The sequence below is a fragment of the Scyliorhinus torazame genome, chromosome 11 (genome assembly GCF_047496885.1).
Source record: "Scyliorhinus torazame isolate Kashiwa2021f chromosome 11, sScyTor2.1, whole genome shotgun sequence".
Taxonomy (NCBI): Eukaryota; Metazoa; Chordata; class Chondrichthyes; order Carcharhiniformes; family Scyliorhinidae; genus Scyliorhinus; species Scyliorhinus torazame.
This window is the reverse complement of record NC_092717.1, coordinates 139,331,380-139,347,404: the sequence shown is the minus strand read 5'-3', so window position 1 is coordinate 139,347,404 and position 16,025 is coordinate 139,331,380. Positions and strand designations below refer to the sequence as shown.

General features: G+C 46.6%; 1 protein-coding gene across 1 annotated transcript in view; it reads left to right on the top strand.

Annotated features, from left to right (window-relative positions):
• Positions 1–227: 227 nt before the first annotated feature.
• Positions 228–16,025, top strand: part of LOC140385547 (chloride channel protein C-like) — a 209,185-nt gene continuing 193,387 nt past the window's right edge. Inside the window, exon 1 of the mRNA XM_072467798.1 lies at positions 228–518. Coding sequence (XP_072323899.1) covers positions 280–518 — 239 coding nt within the window. The 5' untranslated portion in view covers positions 228–279. The remainder of the gene's footprint in view (positions 519–16,025) is intronic.

Here is a 16,025-nt window from a genome sequence, read left to right as displayed (position 1 = left end):
AAATAGGTGGACTGTGATCTTTTACACATAACTTATAAGCTACGAGAGAGTCGTAACTCTGTTGATTCAACATCTGACAATAAACAAACCTGGATAAAACAGGTTACTGGAAGAATTTGCCAGCCAACTCTATTCATCGCAAGGTTTGACAAAGGCATATGATCATTTCTGTTTTGGAACCTTGGTGGTGGTGAGCACTTCGCTGTTTCAACCAGGATTTTTCCTTACTGAACTTTTGAAGCTGTTGATTCCTGAGACCCTGAAAGTTAGTGGAGCTAAATGACTTCTCTCTTCAAATCTATGAGCAAATGGAAGGATCCTGAGGATCATCCATTGTTACAAGAATGCAGACCTGTGATAGGTAAATACCGTGTTCAAAGAGGAAACGGTGGGGACAATTTAATTAGTGTTAAGTACACTCAGAAAGATCGAGAGAGTTTAGCATCGCACGAGAGCCTGGATTATCTACCTTCTCACAGCGACATTTATAAAAATTGGCTGCGAAAAATGCCTTATAGGTAAGTAGCACAATTCCTGTCTATTATTTAGATATTTTCATTTCAACATTGGCAGATTTATCTTTTAAGAATGTAATTATATTGATAAAGAACCTACTCAAGGTGTATTTTAAAATGTTGTCTCTGGGAAATAAAGAAAAAACTTGCATTTTTTTAACCGTTTTTCACAACCATCAAAGATCTCAAAACTATTTAAAGCCAATGAAGTACTTTTGAAGTGTAGCCACTGTCGTAGGAAATGCGGCAGTCTATTTGTACACAGCAAACTCTCATAAACAGCAATACTGTGATAATAATGAACCGATAATCTCTTTTGTATTGTTGCTTGAGAAATAAATATCGGTCAGGTGTGGGGGTAATTACCTTTCTCCTTTTTGAAATAGTGCTGTGGAACGTTTTATATCCATCCGAGCAGGAAAATGGGGCCTTGAAAGATAGTACCTGAGACAGTGGGGGACATCCTCAGGACTGCACTGGACTGTCAGCCTCAATTTCATTGCTTAAACCTCCAGATTAGGATTTGATCCCAGAATCTTTGTGACCCAGAAGAAAGCGAGGTCCCACCTGGGCCATGGCTGACAGCCTCCTGGGCTAGGAGCACATGAATCAGCTTGCATTATTGCACCAGATGCTGGAATCTGCTGGGCAATGTATGGGTGTCTTGTGTGGACATTGACTGAGGAGATGATTGGGCTCAGATGGGAGGATTGGTTGCCTTTCCGAAAATGTCAATGACTTCGGAAGAGAAACAAATGTTTAATTTTATTCAGAGTATAATGGCTTTAAGTACAAATATTTAGCAAAGGAATAATGTGATGATGTGGTGATTCCAATGTCCTGGAATTTGTCGGTTTTTGATGGCAAACTGTTGGTATTTCGGTATCATTTACCCCTCTGAAGTTGACCGCAACTTCAGGATTTAAACACCTTGGAACACTTTTATATTAAACATGTTATATAAATACAAGTTGCTACTCTTGATTTAGCACAAGCGCAGATTAGTGCAGAAATCCTGAAATTATGATTTGTCATTCACTGCCCCATCACAGGCTGCACTGTGGATTGTTCCCCTCCCCGTCACCTTGCAGAGCCGGAAATCAGTGAAATCATGAATTCTGTTGAGAAATTTCACTTTCCTCTCACATTGCCATGAGATACCCTGTAAGAGATTACATCTTGTTCAGTCAGGTGTAATTGGTGTAACAGTGATCTCAAATTATAGGATCATAGAATCCTTTCAGTGCAGATGGAGGCCATTCAGCCCATCAAACCTGCACCGACCCTCTGAAAGAACATCCTACCTAGCCCCCCTCCTCACCCCCCCAGCCCTATCCCCATAGCTCCACCTAACCAGCACATCTTTGGACACTGAGGGGCAATTTAGAATGGCCAATCCACCTAACCTGCACATCTTTGGAATGTGGGAGGAAACCGGGGAACCCGGCGGAAACCCACCCAGACATGGGAGAATGTGCAAACTCCACACAGACAGTCACCCAAGGCTGAAATTGAATCTGGGTCCGCAGCAGGGCTAACCACTATGTCATATTTGAGGAATAACTATAGCTAAACAATTGATCTGGCCCTGAAGAAATATGTGGAATGTCGTTAAGTGTCTTCATTATGATTAATTTCCAGATATTTTGCGCTAAACATTTTAAATAATTAAACTATTTAAAAGGTTTGTTCATGATATTTCACCTTCGATCATAACTTCATAAGTATGTCTCAATCTTGCTTTCTGCAAAGTTTTTAAGAGGTATTTCGTTTTTAGTGTCTTTAATTTCCAGGTTGACTGTGAGAATTCTTTAATGTAATTGGTTGCTTATGCAGCTTGATAACATCATTCCAGCTCATCGCTGGGAATCCCCATTCAAACTATAATTTATTTAATAGAAGAGATAAAGCTCCTTCCACAGAGATTGACAGATCTTTCAGTGAAACTTTCTTTGAGATCAGCAGGCGCAGAATCTGGGACAATCAATCAGTCACAGAAGCATGGAGTTCCATGTTATTATTTGGATGTTTTACAAAACAGTTGGAGTGAGCACACACAACATATTTATGAGATATAGACACTGGTACAAAGCTTTTATATTCAGCCATTTTGGAGTCAGTGACTGCCCTTGACATCAAGGCAGCATTTTACTGCATGTTGTATGAAGTAGCACCGGCAAAATTGAAGTCAATTGGAACTGGGGACAAACTCTCCACTGATTGGAGTCATGACTAGCCCAAAGTAAGATGGTTGTAGATGTTGGAGGCTAATCATTTCTGTCCTCCATCATAAGGTCAGAAGTGGGAATGTTCACTGATGATTGCACAATGTTCTGTGCCATTTGTGATTCCTCAGATACTGAAGTAATCGATGTCCAAAAGCCTGGACAACATTCAGGCTTGGGCTGATAAGTGGCAAGAAAAAATCCTCCCACACAAGTGCCAGGAAATGACCATCTCCAACAAGAGAAAATCCAACCATCTCCCTTTGGCATTTGACGGCATTACCATCGCTGAATCCCCCACGATCAACATTCTGGGGTTACCACTGATTAGAAATTTAACTGGATGACTTCCGGTGGTGGCTATGAAGGAGTAAGTCGCACATTTGGTGGCTCCCGCTCGGGTTGGACTTTTGGACCTTTCCCCCTGATTTTCTACCGGACTTGAATTGTAAAACTGATGACAGAGGCAATTGTGTACTGAATTCCCTCATCGGTGCATGGAGAGAAGGACTAGAAGTGCTCGTAAAGGCAGAAACAGAAAGACAGAGAAGGCTTGGGCTGAAGCTGCATCAGGAGACAGCATGGCGGAGGACCGGACCTCTGGTTTGTCGGCCCAGCAGTCAACGGAGCAGCTGATGCAAGTTATGCAGGAAGGCTTTGCTGAGCAGAAACGGGACTGCTTGGACCCGATAAAAGAGTCAATTCAGCGGCTGGAGCATAGACTGGATGCCAAGATCGTCGATCCAGAAAGTAGAGAAGGCGCAGGAGGAACATCAGACTGCGGTGGAGTTGGAGGTGGGGATGCTGAGAGACCAGCAGAAAAGGCTCCTGGAGAAGGTGAAGGACCTAGAGAATAGGTCCTGTTGGCAGAACTTGAGAATTGTTGGGCTCTCGGAGGGGTGCGAAGGAGCGGATGCTGGGGCATACATAGCGGGTATGTTTGAGAAGCTGCTGGGGGAGGGGACATTCTCCCGACCCTTGGAGGTGAACAAGGCTCACAGAGCGCTCGTGAGGAAGCCGCGAATGGGAGACCCCCCGAGGGCAATGGTGGTGAGATTCCACAGGTACTTGGATAAGTAGCGCGTTCTACATTGGGCCAAGCAGACAAGGAGCTGCAAGTGGGACAATAGTATCCTGCAGGTACCAAGACATGAGTGTGGAGGTGGCCAGGAGAAGAGCAGGCTTCAACCGATTAGGTCGATCCTTTTTAAGAAAAAGGTGAAGTTCGGACTGTTGTATTCGGCCCATCTCTGGGTCATGCACGAGGAACAGTACTTTTATTTTGAGTCGCCCGAGGACGCGCTGGACTTCGCGAAAAGGAAAGGACTGGTGGTTGTCTGAGAACTTTTGAAATTTGCTACAACATTCTTTTTTTTTTGTTTGTTTTTCTGTTCTTTTAAAAAAAAAAGTTTCTTGTTTTTCGTTTTGTGGAAGCTGTTTGTACTGCCTTTTGCATTGATTTGGGACCAGCGGTAGAGCTGAGTGAGTTAAGATTTTCATTTGCACTGTTGGGGGATGGAGGTGTGCTTGTTTAGATCTTGGTGTTTTTCTGTCGGGCAATTGTGTGGGGATTGTTTGATGTTGGAGTATGTTTGTATGAGCGTGGGGGGGGGGGAGGGAACAATAGGTGGGCGACTATCCGGCGCCTGGGATGGGGGCCGCCAAGCTAGCTGGGCGAGCTAGCTCCCGGAAGCGCAGTGGGGGGGGGGGTGCATATGTTTGGTTTATTAAAGGGGTTGGGTTACAGAGTGTTGTTACTAGGGGGGGGGGGAGGGGGGGTAAATATTCTGCTGACGAGGGAGGGACTTGGGCTAAGGGACAGAGAAGAGGTTGGGGGTGGAGGCTGCCTGGGGGCGGACCGGTGGAGGCGCGGAGCATGGGCTGGAGGCAGACCCAAAAAAAGGGATGGCTGATCTGTGAAGGGGGGGGGGCAATGAGCCCACCAACTAGGCTGATTATATGAGTTGCCAATTGACACCGGAGTCGCCAATAATGTTGCCAATTAATAATTATGTTCTTTAGAGTCGCCAGGTATCAAATGATACCACCACAAGGCTTTACCGGATATCGATCAAAGGACCACACAACCAATTAGTTAGTTCAAGTTCAAAGATGGTTTATTTACACACAAGGATTACTAAGACATGCAACACCAAACAGTACAAGTTAAACTACACCTAACAACTACAATAACCTATACTTAACTTCAGGGCAACCTGCTCTATGCAGATGGACAAGGCCTTTGTCCGGATCTTGGGTGGCTGGGTGGAAGAAGTGGCTCTGTTTCTGCTGGGCTCATACGTCTGGTAGCGATCGTTGGTCTTGAACCTGTCTGTCTAGTCTTTATGCTGCACTTGGGTTGGCACAAGCCGGATCCAAGAGAGACTCTCCAAGTGTCTCCAAGAGGATCCAAGAGTGTCTCTTCTTATCCCTCTGGGATTTCACGCTCTTTGGGGCGGTCCTTAACTTGGACCCAATAATTTGACAGACTTCGATCACTGCTTCCGCTTTTGGCCAATAAAAGGCTGGATGCCTTGATGGCTGGGCTTGTCCTTAGCGGTCATTGACCTTGGCTGTTTGGGCTCCCTGAGTAAAGGGAATGGCACCGATTAGTCTGTATCTGTATCAGTTACCTGAGTACAGTTCTTTTGTTCTGGGGAAATGGGCCATTAGAATGCAAACGAGCGGGGGTTTCGATCGTGTCTAGCTATCTGGGTTGCAAATAAACACACCAGCTCTGTGTCTGATGAGTCCTGGGGATTGCCTTAATTCCCATGGTCCTTTGCAGGTGGCCATCTGAGATGGCTACATCCCATCCTCTTGATCCTGAACGCGAAGTGTGGTGGATCACACTGTTGATCCCTTCGGTTACCCTTGGTCAAGGACAGGTTCTACACTACTCTGTCCTATGTTTTTGGAGCATTTACCTAATATTTTTATGAACACATCATACATTCATAATTTCTTACGGGTCACTATAAAACATTTCACTGTTCCGCACAATTGAATATCTAACTAACACTATCTAAGCTACTCTCATGCTGCTGGAAATATCAAAAAGAACTTATGTATAATACAAGATTTCAAAACAGCTCCATCACATTCTGACTTAATCTATCAAAGTTAGAGAGGTATACGGTCTTTATTTTTGTCAGCGATTACAGTGTTTATTGAGGTGAGGAATTCCAAAGAAGGGGGCTCGGACTGTATATATCGGGGAGCGGGAGGCTCTTTTTCGCCATTTGCGGAGTCTAAGTGTCTGGATGACACTGCAGATTATTGCAATTACCAGAAGGGCCTCTACTGTGTATGAAAGGGGGTACCATTTGGCAATGTTTTCGCACCAAGTGGGGGTTTCAGTGTCTATCTCTATTGTGGTGTGGTGTCCGGGCTCGGGGTGTCATGGTGTGTTGTGGTGTTCGGGGCTGGTGTGGGGTGTGGTACAGAGGCTTGTAACGCGCACAGTTGTAGGAGTCCAGCGATGATCACAATGTAGGTCATCAGTCCTCTCTTCATCTTGTCTTCTGTATCCTGTTTTCCGTATATTCCTGGGGGTTGGATTGGATTGGATTTGTTTATTGTCACGTGTACCGAGGCACATTGAAAAGTATTTTTCTGCGAGCAGCTCAACAGATCATTAAGTACATGAGAAGAAAAGGGAATAAAAGAAAATACATAATAGGGCAACACAACATATACAATGTAACTACATAAACACTGGCATCGGAGGAACCATACAGGGTGTAGTGTTAATGAAGTCAGTCCATAAGAGGGTCATTTAGGAGTCTGGTGACAGTGGGGAAGAAGCTGTTTTTGAGTCTGTTCGTGTGTGTTCTCAGACTTCTGTATCTCCTGCCCAATGGAAGAAGTTGGAAGAGTGAGTAAGCCGGGTGGGAGGGATCTTTGATTATGCTGCCCGCTTTCCCCAGGCAGCGGAAGGTGTAGATGGAGTCAATGGATGGGAGGCAGGTTCGTGTGATGGACTGGGCGGTGTTCACGACTCTCTGAAGTTCCTTGCAGTCCTGGGCCGAGCAGTTGCCATATCAGGCTGTGATGCAGCCAGAAAGGATGCTTTCTATGGTGCATCTGTAAAAGTTGCTCCGAGTTAATGTGGACATGCCGAATTTCCTTAGTTTCCTGAGGAAGTATAGGCGCTGTTGTGCTTTCTTGGTGGTAGCGTCGACGTGGGTGGACCAGGACAGATTTTTGGAGATGTGCACCCCTAGGAATTTGAAACTGCTAACCATCTCCACCTCGGCCCTGTTGATGCTGACAGGGGTGTGTACAGTACTTTGCATCCTGAAGTCAATTACCAGCTCTTTAGTTTTGCTGGCATTGAGGGAGAGATTGTTGTCGCTACACCACTCCACTATGTCCTCTATCTCCCTCCTGTATTCGGACTCATCGTTATTCGAGATCCGGCCCACTATGGTCGTATCGTCAGCAAACTTGTAGATGGAGTTGGAACCACGTTTTGCCACACAGTCGTGTGTGTGCAGAGAGTAGATTAGGGGGCTAAGTACGCAGCCTTGCGGGTCCCGGCATTGAGGACTATTGTGGAGGAGGTGTTGTTGTTCATTCTTATTGATTGTGGTCTGTTGGTCAGAAAATCGAGGATCCAGTTGGCCCTGGGTAGCCAGGGAAAGGGTTGGCCCACTGAAGGATAGGCAAGGGAATCTATGTGCGGAGCCAGAGGAAATGGGCGAGGTACTAAATGAATACTTTGCATCAGTATTCACCAAAGAGAAGGAATTGGTAGATGTTGAGTCTGGAGAAGGGGGTGTAGATAGCCTGGGTCACATTGTGATCCAAAAAGACGAGGTGTTGGGTGTCTTAAAAAATATTAAGGTAGATAAGTCCCCAGGGCCTGATGGGATCTACCCCAGAATACTGAAGGAGGCTGGAGAGGAAATTGCTGAGGCCTTGACAGAAATCTTTGGATCCTCGCTGTCTTCAGGGGATGTCCCGGAGGACTGGAGAATAGCCAATGTTGTTCCTCTGTTTAAGAAGGGTAGCAAGGATAATCCCGGGAACTACAGGCCGGTGAGCCTTACTTCAGTGGTAGGGAAATTACTGGAGATAATTCTTCGAGACAGGATCTACTCCCATTTGGAAGCAAATGGACGTATTAGTGAGAGGCAGCACGGTTTTGTGAAGGGGAGGTCGTGTCTCACTAACTTGATAGAGTTTTTCGAGGAGGTCACTAAGATGGTTGATGCAGGTAGGGCAGTAGATGTTGTCTATATGGACTTCAGTAAGGCCTTTGACAAGGTCCCTCATGGTAGACTAGTACAAAAGGTGAAGTCACACGGGATCAGGGGTGAACTGGCAAGGTGGATACAGAACTGGCTAGGCCATAGAAGGCAGAGGGTAGCAATGGAGGGATGCTTTTCTAATTGGAGGGCTGTGACCAGTGGTGTTCCACAGGGATCAGTGTTGGGACCTTTGCTGTTTGTAGTATATATAAATGATTTGGAGGAAAATGTAACTGGTCTGATTAGTAAGTTTGCAGACGACACAAAGGTTGGTGGAATTGCGGATAGCGATGAGGACTGTCTGAGGATACAGCAGGATTTAGATTGTCTGGAGACTTGGGCGGAGAGATGGCAGATGGAGTTTAATCCGGACAAATGTGAGGTAATGCATTTTGGAAGGGCTAATGCAGGTAGGGAATATACAGTGAATGGTAGAACCCTCAAGAGTATTGAAAGTCAAAGAGATCTAGGAGTACAGGTCCACAGGTCATTGAAAGGGGCAACACAGGTGGAGAAGGTAGTCAAGAAGGCATACGGCATGCTTGCCTTCATTGGCCGGGGCATTGAGTATAAGAATTGGCAAGTCATGTTGCAGCTGTATAGAACCTTAGTTAGGCCACACTTGGAGTATAGTGTTCAATTCTGGTCGCCACACTACCAGAAGGATGTGGAGGCTTTAGAGAGGGTGCAGAAGAGATTTACCAGAATGTTGCCTGGTATGGAGGGCATAAGCTATGAGGAGCGATTGAATAAACTCGGTTTGTTCTCACTGGAACGAAGGAGGTTGAGGGGCGACCTGATAGAGGTATACAAAATTATGAGGGGCATAGACAGAGTGGATAGTCAGAGGCTTTTCCCCAGGGTAGAGGGGTTAATTACTAGGGGGCATAGGTTTAAGGTGAGAGGGGCAAGGTTTAGAGTAGATGTACGAGGCAAGTTTTTTACGCAGAGGGTAGTGGGTGCCTGGAACTCGCTACCGGAGGAGGTAGTGGAAGCAGGGACAATAGGGACATTTAAGGGGCATCTTGACAAATATATGAATAGGATGGGAATAGAAGGATACGGACCCAGGAAGTGTAGAAGATTGTAGTTTAGTCGGGCAGTATGGTCGGCACGGGCTTGGAGGGCCGAAGGGCCTGTTCCTGTGCTGTACATTTCTTTGTTCTTTGTTCTTTGTTCAGTTGCAGAGTGGGGAGCCAAGTCCTAGGTTTTGGAGCTTTGATATGAGCTTGGCTGGGATTATGGTGTTGAAGGCGGAGCTGTAGCCAATAAATAGGAGTCTAATGTAGGAGTCCTTGTTTTCGAGATGCTCTAGGGATGAGTGTAGGGCCAGGGAAATGGTGTTTGATGTGGACCGGTTGCAGCGGTATGCGAATTGCAGTGGATCAAGGCGTTCTGGGAGTATAGAGGTGATGTGCTTCATGATCAACCTCTCGAAGCACTTCATTACGACTGAAGTCAGCGCCACTGGTTGGTAGTCATTGAGGCACGTTCCCTGGTTCTTCTTTGGTACCGGTATGATGGTGGTCTTCTTGAAGCAGGTGGGGACCTCGGAGTGGAGTAGGGACAGGTGAAAGATGTCCGTGAATACCTCTGCCAGCTGGTCTGCGCAGGCTCTGAGTGCACGACCAGGGATCCCGTCTGGGCCCGTCGCCTTCCGAGGGTTCACTTTCAGGAAGGCCAATCTGACTTCGGAAGCTGTGATGGTGGGTATGGGTGAATTATGGGCTGCTGGAGCACTCGCCAGCGGATTGTTGGTTACCTGCTCGAACCGAGCATAGAATGCATTGAGTTCATCAGGGAGGGGTGCGCTGCTGCCAGAGATACTGTTCGGCTTTGCTTTGTAGCTTTGCAAGCATAATATCTATTATTATCTTCGGTTAATATCTCGTCTATTTGTCTTTCTCTCCTTAACTTCAAGTACCCATTAGAATCGTCACCATGTGTAACTCCCTCATTTTTTTTTTTTAATAACATTGCCAAAAAAAAATTTCTTTGTAAGTGCAGAGATTCTCACAGCTGGTGGGCGATGCGGGGAGTGGGCGGACAATTTCTCCATCCAGTCTTTCCTTTATTGCAACCAGTGATGTCTGATGCTCACCTTACTAGCCGAATTTTAGGGCGGCCAGTTTTATAGAGTTTCATCGTCCAGAGTCCAGAGGTACTTTGCGTGCAGCAGCATATGTGGCAACCAAGTGTGTCAAGCGTGTAAATAGCAGGTGGGGAACGACCAGAGGGTCGCAGAAGGTAAAGGGATGAGTGTACAGACTGTGGCAAAGGGCTTTCTTTAAACCACAATAAAAGAGCAGAGGAGGGAAAACTAAGACCTGCCAAAGACAGTGAAAAGTGTAAAGAACCATTCCAGAGTACTCAAAGTGACGGGAACATGAGGTGTGTGTGGGCCACGGCAGGGAAAAATGGGTGGAATCCCTGGGTAGGGCCGTGATCAGTGCCGTTGCTCCACTACAGGAGCTTAACTGACCAGATGCATTTGGAGTCCTGAGGCAGGGTGGGGATTAGTGCCGTTATTCCCTACCAGGGTGACCTAAACGAGCGGGAAGAATTTGTAACACATGTGAGATCCAACAATTGTTCCTTTAACGGCCATTGGTCAGTAAATGGCGTTGAAAGAGTAACTATGACTGTATCAAGAAATTGGGTGTCAGGCCGACATTAATTAAAACCATGTAACAAGAAGAACGAAAGAAGGAAAATAAAAAGGCGGGCAGGTTCCATCAGAACGTAGGACACCGTAATTCTTATGCGGCGTCTTTTTCTCATCATCAGGGCTCTGTATCAAAAAGCGTTGTAAAAGAATTACCATAACCAGAGTCAGAATCTGAATCATCACCATCTCCCGGTTGCCAGACTCGTGTCTGCCGTTTTTGTGCCGTGGCTGCGTGGGCCGTTGTGGAATCCGAATCGTCATGTCGAACCAATCTACAAGAGTTGCCGCGCTGCCAAAAAACGGCTTGTTTGTCATGAAGTGTAGGGGCGGTGGCAGTGAAGGGCAAGTTACTGTTGTCAGGCGGTGGCAGTGGCTCTGGCTGTGGAAGTGGGTATAGGGGGCCAAACATGTCTTCGTCGTGGTACCGGGGGCTGGAGTGACTGGGGCCGGGGAGGTTGTACCAGTGGTCAGTGATCGTGGTCAATTCGGGGAGGCTGGCGCTGTCGTCGGAGTCAAGCTCAAGGTGGAAGGTCGTACCTGTGGGCGGAGACAAGGTCGGGTCTGTGGGCGTGGACGTGCTGTCAGGGCTGGGGGAGGGTTAGACTAGGTTGTCGATGGGCGGGGCGGAATCATCTGCTATTGCTAGGGAGATGTGGTGGGAGTGGCTACATTGGGTTCCATAGACTTTGAGCTGGTTGATGTGGAACCAACCAGTTTTACCATTGGGGTACGTTATCTTGTACACAGAGGGGCTTACTTTGTCCGAAATGGAGTAGGGTCCTGCAAATTTGCAGGAGAGGAAAGAACTGGGATTGTAAAGGGAAACCATTACTTGCTGACCGACTGTGTACTCTACGGGGTGGACGGTTTTGTCAAAGCAGGCTTTACTCTGCTTCCTTCTAGCACCTAGTCGGACAGCTGCAGTGAGCTGTGCTGCTTTAATATTGTCTGTGACTTGGTGGACTGCTTTTTCATGGGTGAGGGCGGTGACTGTGGGGCTTGCCAAATCGAGACATAATAAATATTCAATTCCTTTCATGGGCCGTCCAGTCATGAGCGTGTGGGGGGTGAAACCTGTGGAACTGGCAACGGTGTTCTGAATAAACATAAGGGCAAATAGCCAGTTAAAATGGCTAACTCCCGATTAGAATGGCCAAACCCCGATTTAAAATGGCAAACGGAAGAGGCTGATGGGAAAATCAGCCAACAGGACTCAAACAGGCAGCTGCAGGCAAAACTGTGTATTCGCCTCTGGGGAGGCCAGACAGAATCGATACCTGCATCCATCAACATGACAACACACCAGCCATCTGAATATAAATTAGCAATCCCCGGGAACAATGTACAACAAATTAGATACACAAAGCCAACCCAGACTTGTCGGCACCAGCAGGAGCCTACACAAAAGAGAGGTGAATGACCACCCGAAAACCGCACATCGATCAAGGAATCGCTCCAGCATTGGACAATATCGAACCAAGTGATTGGGACAAAGTCCAATCACTTGGAACCAGGTACGGGTCCGCCCTGAAAGGGGGGAAGCCCCTGGGGACTATAAGAATAGAGTCCAAGTTCAAGTCGACCCTTCTTCTCCTCTCCGCACCCTTCGAGACCCTTCTGCTGACCTTCTACAACAGCCGCTAGAATCATAAGTCTTACGCCAACGCTCGCTACGAGATAGGCGCTCCTGGCTATCGACCTGTACCAGCTTTGAATCCCGCAGGCTCAGAACCCATACGAAAGGCCATTCGTTTCCCTGACCTGGTGGGCCATTTCCAAAGTTAAGTATTGGCCTGTTAGTTGTAGGAAGTAGCTTAGAAGTAGAATTAATGTATAAGTATTGATTACTGTATATAATAAATGTGCGTTGATTTAACTCTTACTAAGCGGTGTGTTGGATTATTGATCATTACACGGACTTGAACCACGTGGCGATATCAGAAAGATACCTGGCGACTCAAGAGCAAAGGTGATAGAACAAGAGCAATTAAACTAAGGCTAAAACGAGCAACAGTCCCATGTGGTATTATTGTGTTGCACCATCTTTCTAATGGTCGCTTTTAAAGTGCGATTCATTCTCTCAACAATGCCGCTGGATTGGGGCTGATACGCGATGTGAAATTTTTGATTGATTCCAAAAATCGTTCGGACATTTTGCATGACTCTGCTGGTGAAATGGGAACCTTAGTCTGACTCAATGCTGCGGGGGAGTCCCCAGCGTGTAAATATCTGTTGGGTCAAAATTGTAGCTGTGGCCTTTGCAGTGTTTGTCCGTGAGGGAAATGCTTCTACCCATTTTGTAAAGGTGTCGATTACCACTAATTCGTATTTGAAACCATTTCTGCAAGGGGGGAGGGGGCCAATGTAGTCGAGTTGCAAATTTGCCCAAGGGCCATTAACAGGTCGGGTGTGTCTCAATTGTCCCTTCTTGGAGTATCTTTCAGGATTGTTCTGTGCACAGATTAAACAATTCTCAACAAAATGTGTTAAATCGGATTTTAAATCGGGCCACCAGCACAAAGGTCTTAAATGGGCAATGGTATTGTCTATCCCCTGATGTCCGTGTCCGTCATGAAACTGGTAAATTATCTAGTTTCTGTCCTGGGTGGGGACCACATAAATTCAATTTTTCAAAACTATACCATCCTGTACCGTCAGTGAGTCCTTGCATTTGTCGTCGGGGGCTGGGAAGTTACCGTCTAAAACTTGTTTGAGAGTGTGCCACGTGCCAGTAAGGCGAGAAATAGGAATATAGAGCAGCTAAACACATGGCTTAACAGCTGGTGTAGGAGGGAGGGTTTCCGTTATCTGGACCACTGGGAGCTCTTCCGGGGCAGGTGTGACCTGTATAAGAAGGACAGGTTGCATCTAAACTGGAGAGGCATAAATATCCTGGCCGCGAGGTTTGCTAGTGTCACATGGAAGGGTTTAAACTAGTATGGCAGGGGGGGTGGGTACCGGAGCAATAGGTCAGAAGGTGAAAGCATTGAGGGGGAACTATGGAATAGGGCCAGTATGGCTCTGAGGAAGAGCAGACAGGGAGATGTTGCTGAAAACAGCGGATCTGGTGGCCTGAAGTGCATATGTTTTAATGCAAGACGTATTACGGGTAAGGCAGATGAACTTAGAGCTTGGATTAGTACTTGGAACTATGATGTTGTTGCCATTACAGAGACCTGGTTGAGGGAAGGACAGGATTGGCAGCTAAACGTACCAGGATTTAGATGTTTCAGGCGGGATAAAGGGGGATGTAAAAGTGGTGGCGTAGTTGCTCTACTGGTTAGGGGGAATATCACAGCTATACTACGGGAGGACACCTCAGAGGGCAGCGAGGCAATATGGGTAGAAATCAGGAATAAGAAGGGTGCAGTCACAATATTGGGGGTTTACTACAGGGCTCCCAACAGCCAGTGGGAGATAGAGGAGCAGATAGGTAGACAGATTTTGGAAACGAGTAAAAACAACAGGGTTGTTGTGATGGGAGACTTCAACTTCCCCAATATTGACTGGGACTCACTTCGTGCTAGGGGCTTAGACGGGGCAGAGTTTGTAAGTAGCATCCAGGAGGGCTTCTTAAAACAATATGTAGATAGTCCAACTAGGGAAGGGGCTGTACTGGACCTGGTATTGGGAACTGAGCCCGGCCAGGTGGTAGAAGTTTCAGTAGGGGAGCATTTCGGGAATAGTGACCACAACTCAGTAAGTTTTCAAGTGCTGGTGGACAAGGATAAGAGTGGTCCTAGGGTGAATGTGCTCAATTGGGGGAAGGCTAATTATAACAATATTAGGCGGGAACTGAAGAACTAGATTGGGGGCGGATGTTTGAGGGTAAATCAACATCTGACATCTGGGAGGCTTTCAAATGTCAGTTGAAAGGAATTCAGGACCGGCATGTTCTGGTGCGGAAGAAGGATAAATACGGCAAATTTTGGGAACCTTGGATAAGGAGAGATATTGTAGGCCTCGTCAAAAGAAAAAGGAGACATTTGTCAGGGCTAGAAGGCTGAGAACAGACAAAGCCTGTGTGGAATATAAGGAAAGTAGGAAGGAACTTAAGCAAGGAGTCAGGAGGCTTTCTACACGTACATAAAAAGCAAGAGGGTAGCCATGGAAAGGGTTGGCCCATTGAAGTATAGGCAACGGAATCTATGTGTGGAGCCAGAGGAAATGGGCGAGGTACGAAATGAATACTTTGTATCAGTATCCACCAAGGAGAAGGAATTGGTGGATGTTGAGTCTGGAGAAGGGTGTGTAGATAGCCTGGGTCACATTGAGACCCAAAAAGACAAGGTGTTGGGCGTCTTGAAAAATATTAAGGTAGATATGTCCTCAGGGCCTGATGGGATCTACCCCAGAATACTGAAGGAAGCTAGAGAGTAAATTGCTGAGGCCTTGACAGAAATCTTTGGATCCTCACTGTCTTCAGGTGATGTTCCGGTGGACTGGAGAATAGCCAATGTTGTTCCTTTATTTAAGAAGGGTAGCAAGGATAATCCAGGGAACTACAGGCCGGTGAGCCTTACGTCAGTGGTAGGGAAATTACTGGAGAGAATTCTTCGAGACAGGATCTACTCCCATTTGGAAGCAAATGGACATATTAGTGAGAGGCAGCATGGTTTTGTGAAGGGGAGGTCGTGTCTCACTAACTTGATAGAGTTTTTCGAAGAGGTCAGAAATATGATTGATGCAGGTAGGGCAGTGGATGTTGTCTATATGGATTTCAGTAAGGCCTTTGACAAGGTCCCTCATGGTAGACTGGTACAAAAGGTGAAGTCACACGGGATCAGGGGTGAGCTGGCAAGATGGATACAGAACTGGCTAGGTCATAGAAGGCAGAGAGTAGCAATGGTAGGGTGCTTTTCTAATTGGAGGGCTGTGACCAGTGGTGTTCCGCAGGGATCAGTGCTGGGACCTTTGCTGTTCGTAGTATATATAAATGATTTGGAGGAAAATGTAACTGGTCTGATTAGTAAGTTTGCAGACGACACAAAGGTTGGTGGAATTGCAGATAGCGATGAGGACTGTCAGAGGATGCAGCAGGATTTAGATCATTTGGAGACTTGGGCGGAGAGATGGCAGATGGCGTTTAATCTGGCCAAATGTGAGGTAATGCATTTTGGAAGGTCTAATGCAGGTAGGGAATGTACAGTGAATGGTAGAACCCTCAAGAGTATTGAAAGTCAGAGAGATCTAGGTGTACAGGCCCACAGGTCACTGAAAGGGGCAACACAGGTGGGGCAGGTAGTCAAGAAGGCATACGGCATGCTTGCATTCATTGGCCGGAACATTGAGTGTAAGAATTGGCAAGTCATGTTGCAGCTGTATAGGACCTTAGTTAGGCCACACTTGGAGTATAGTGTTC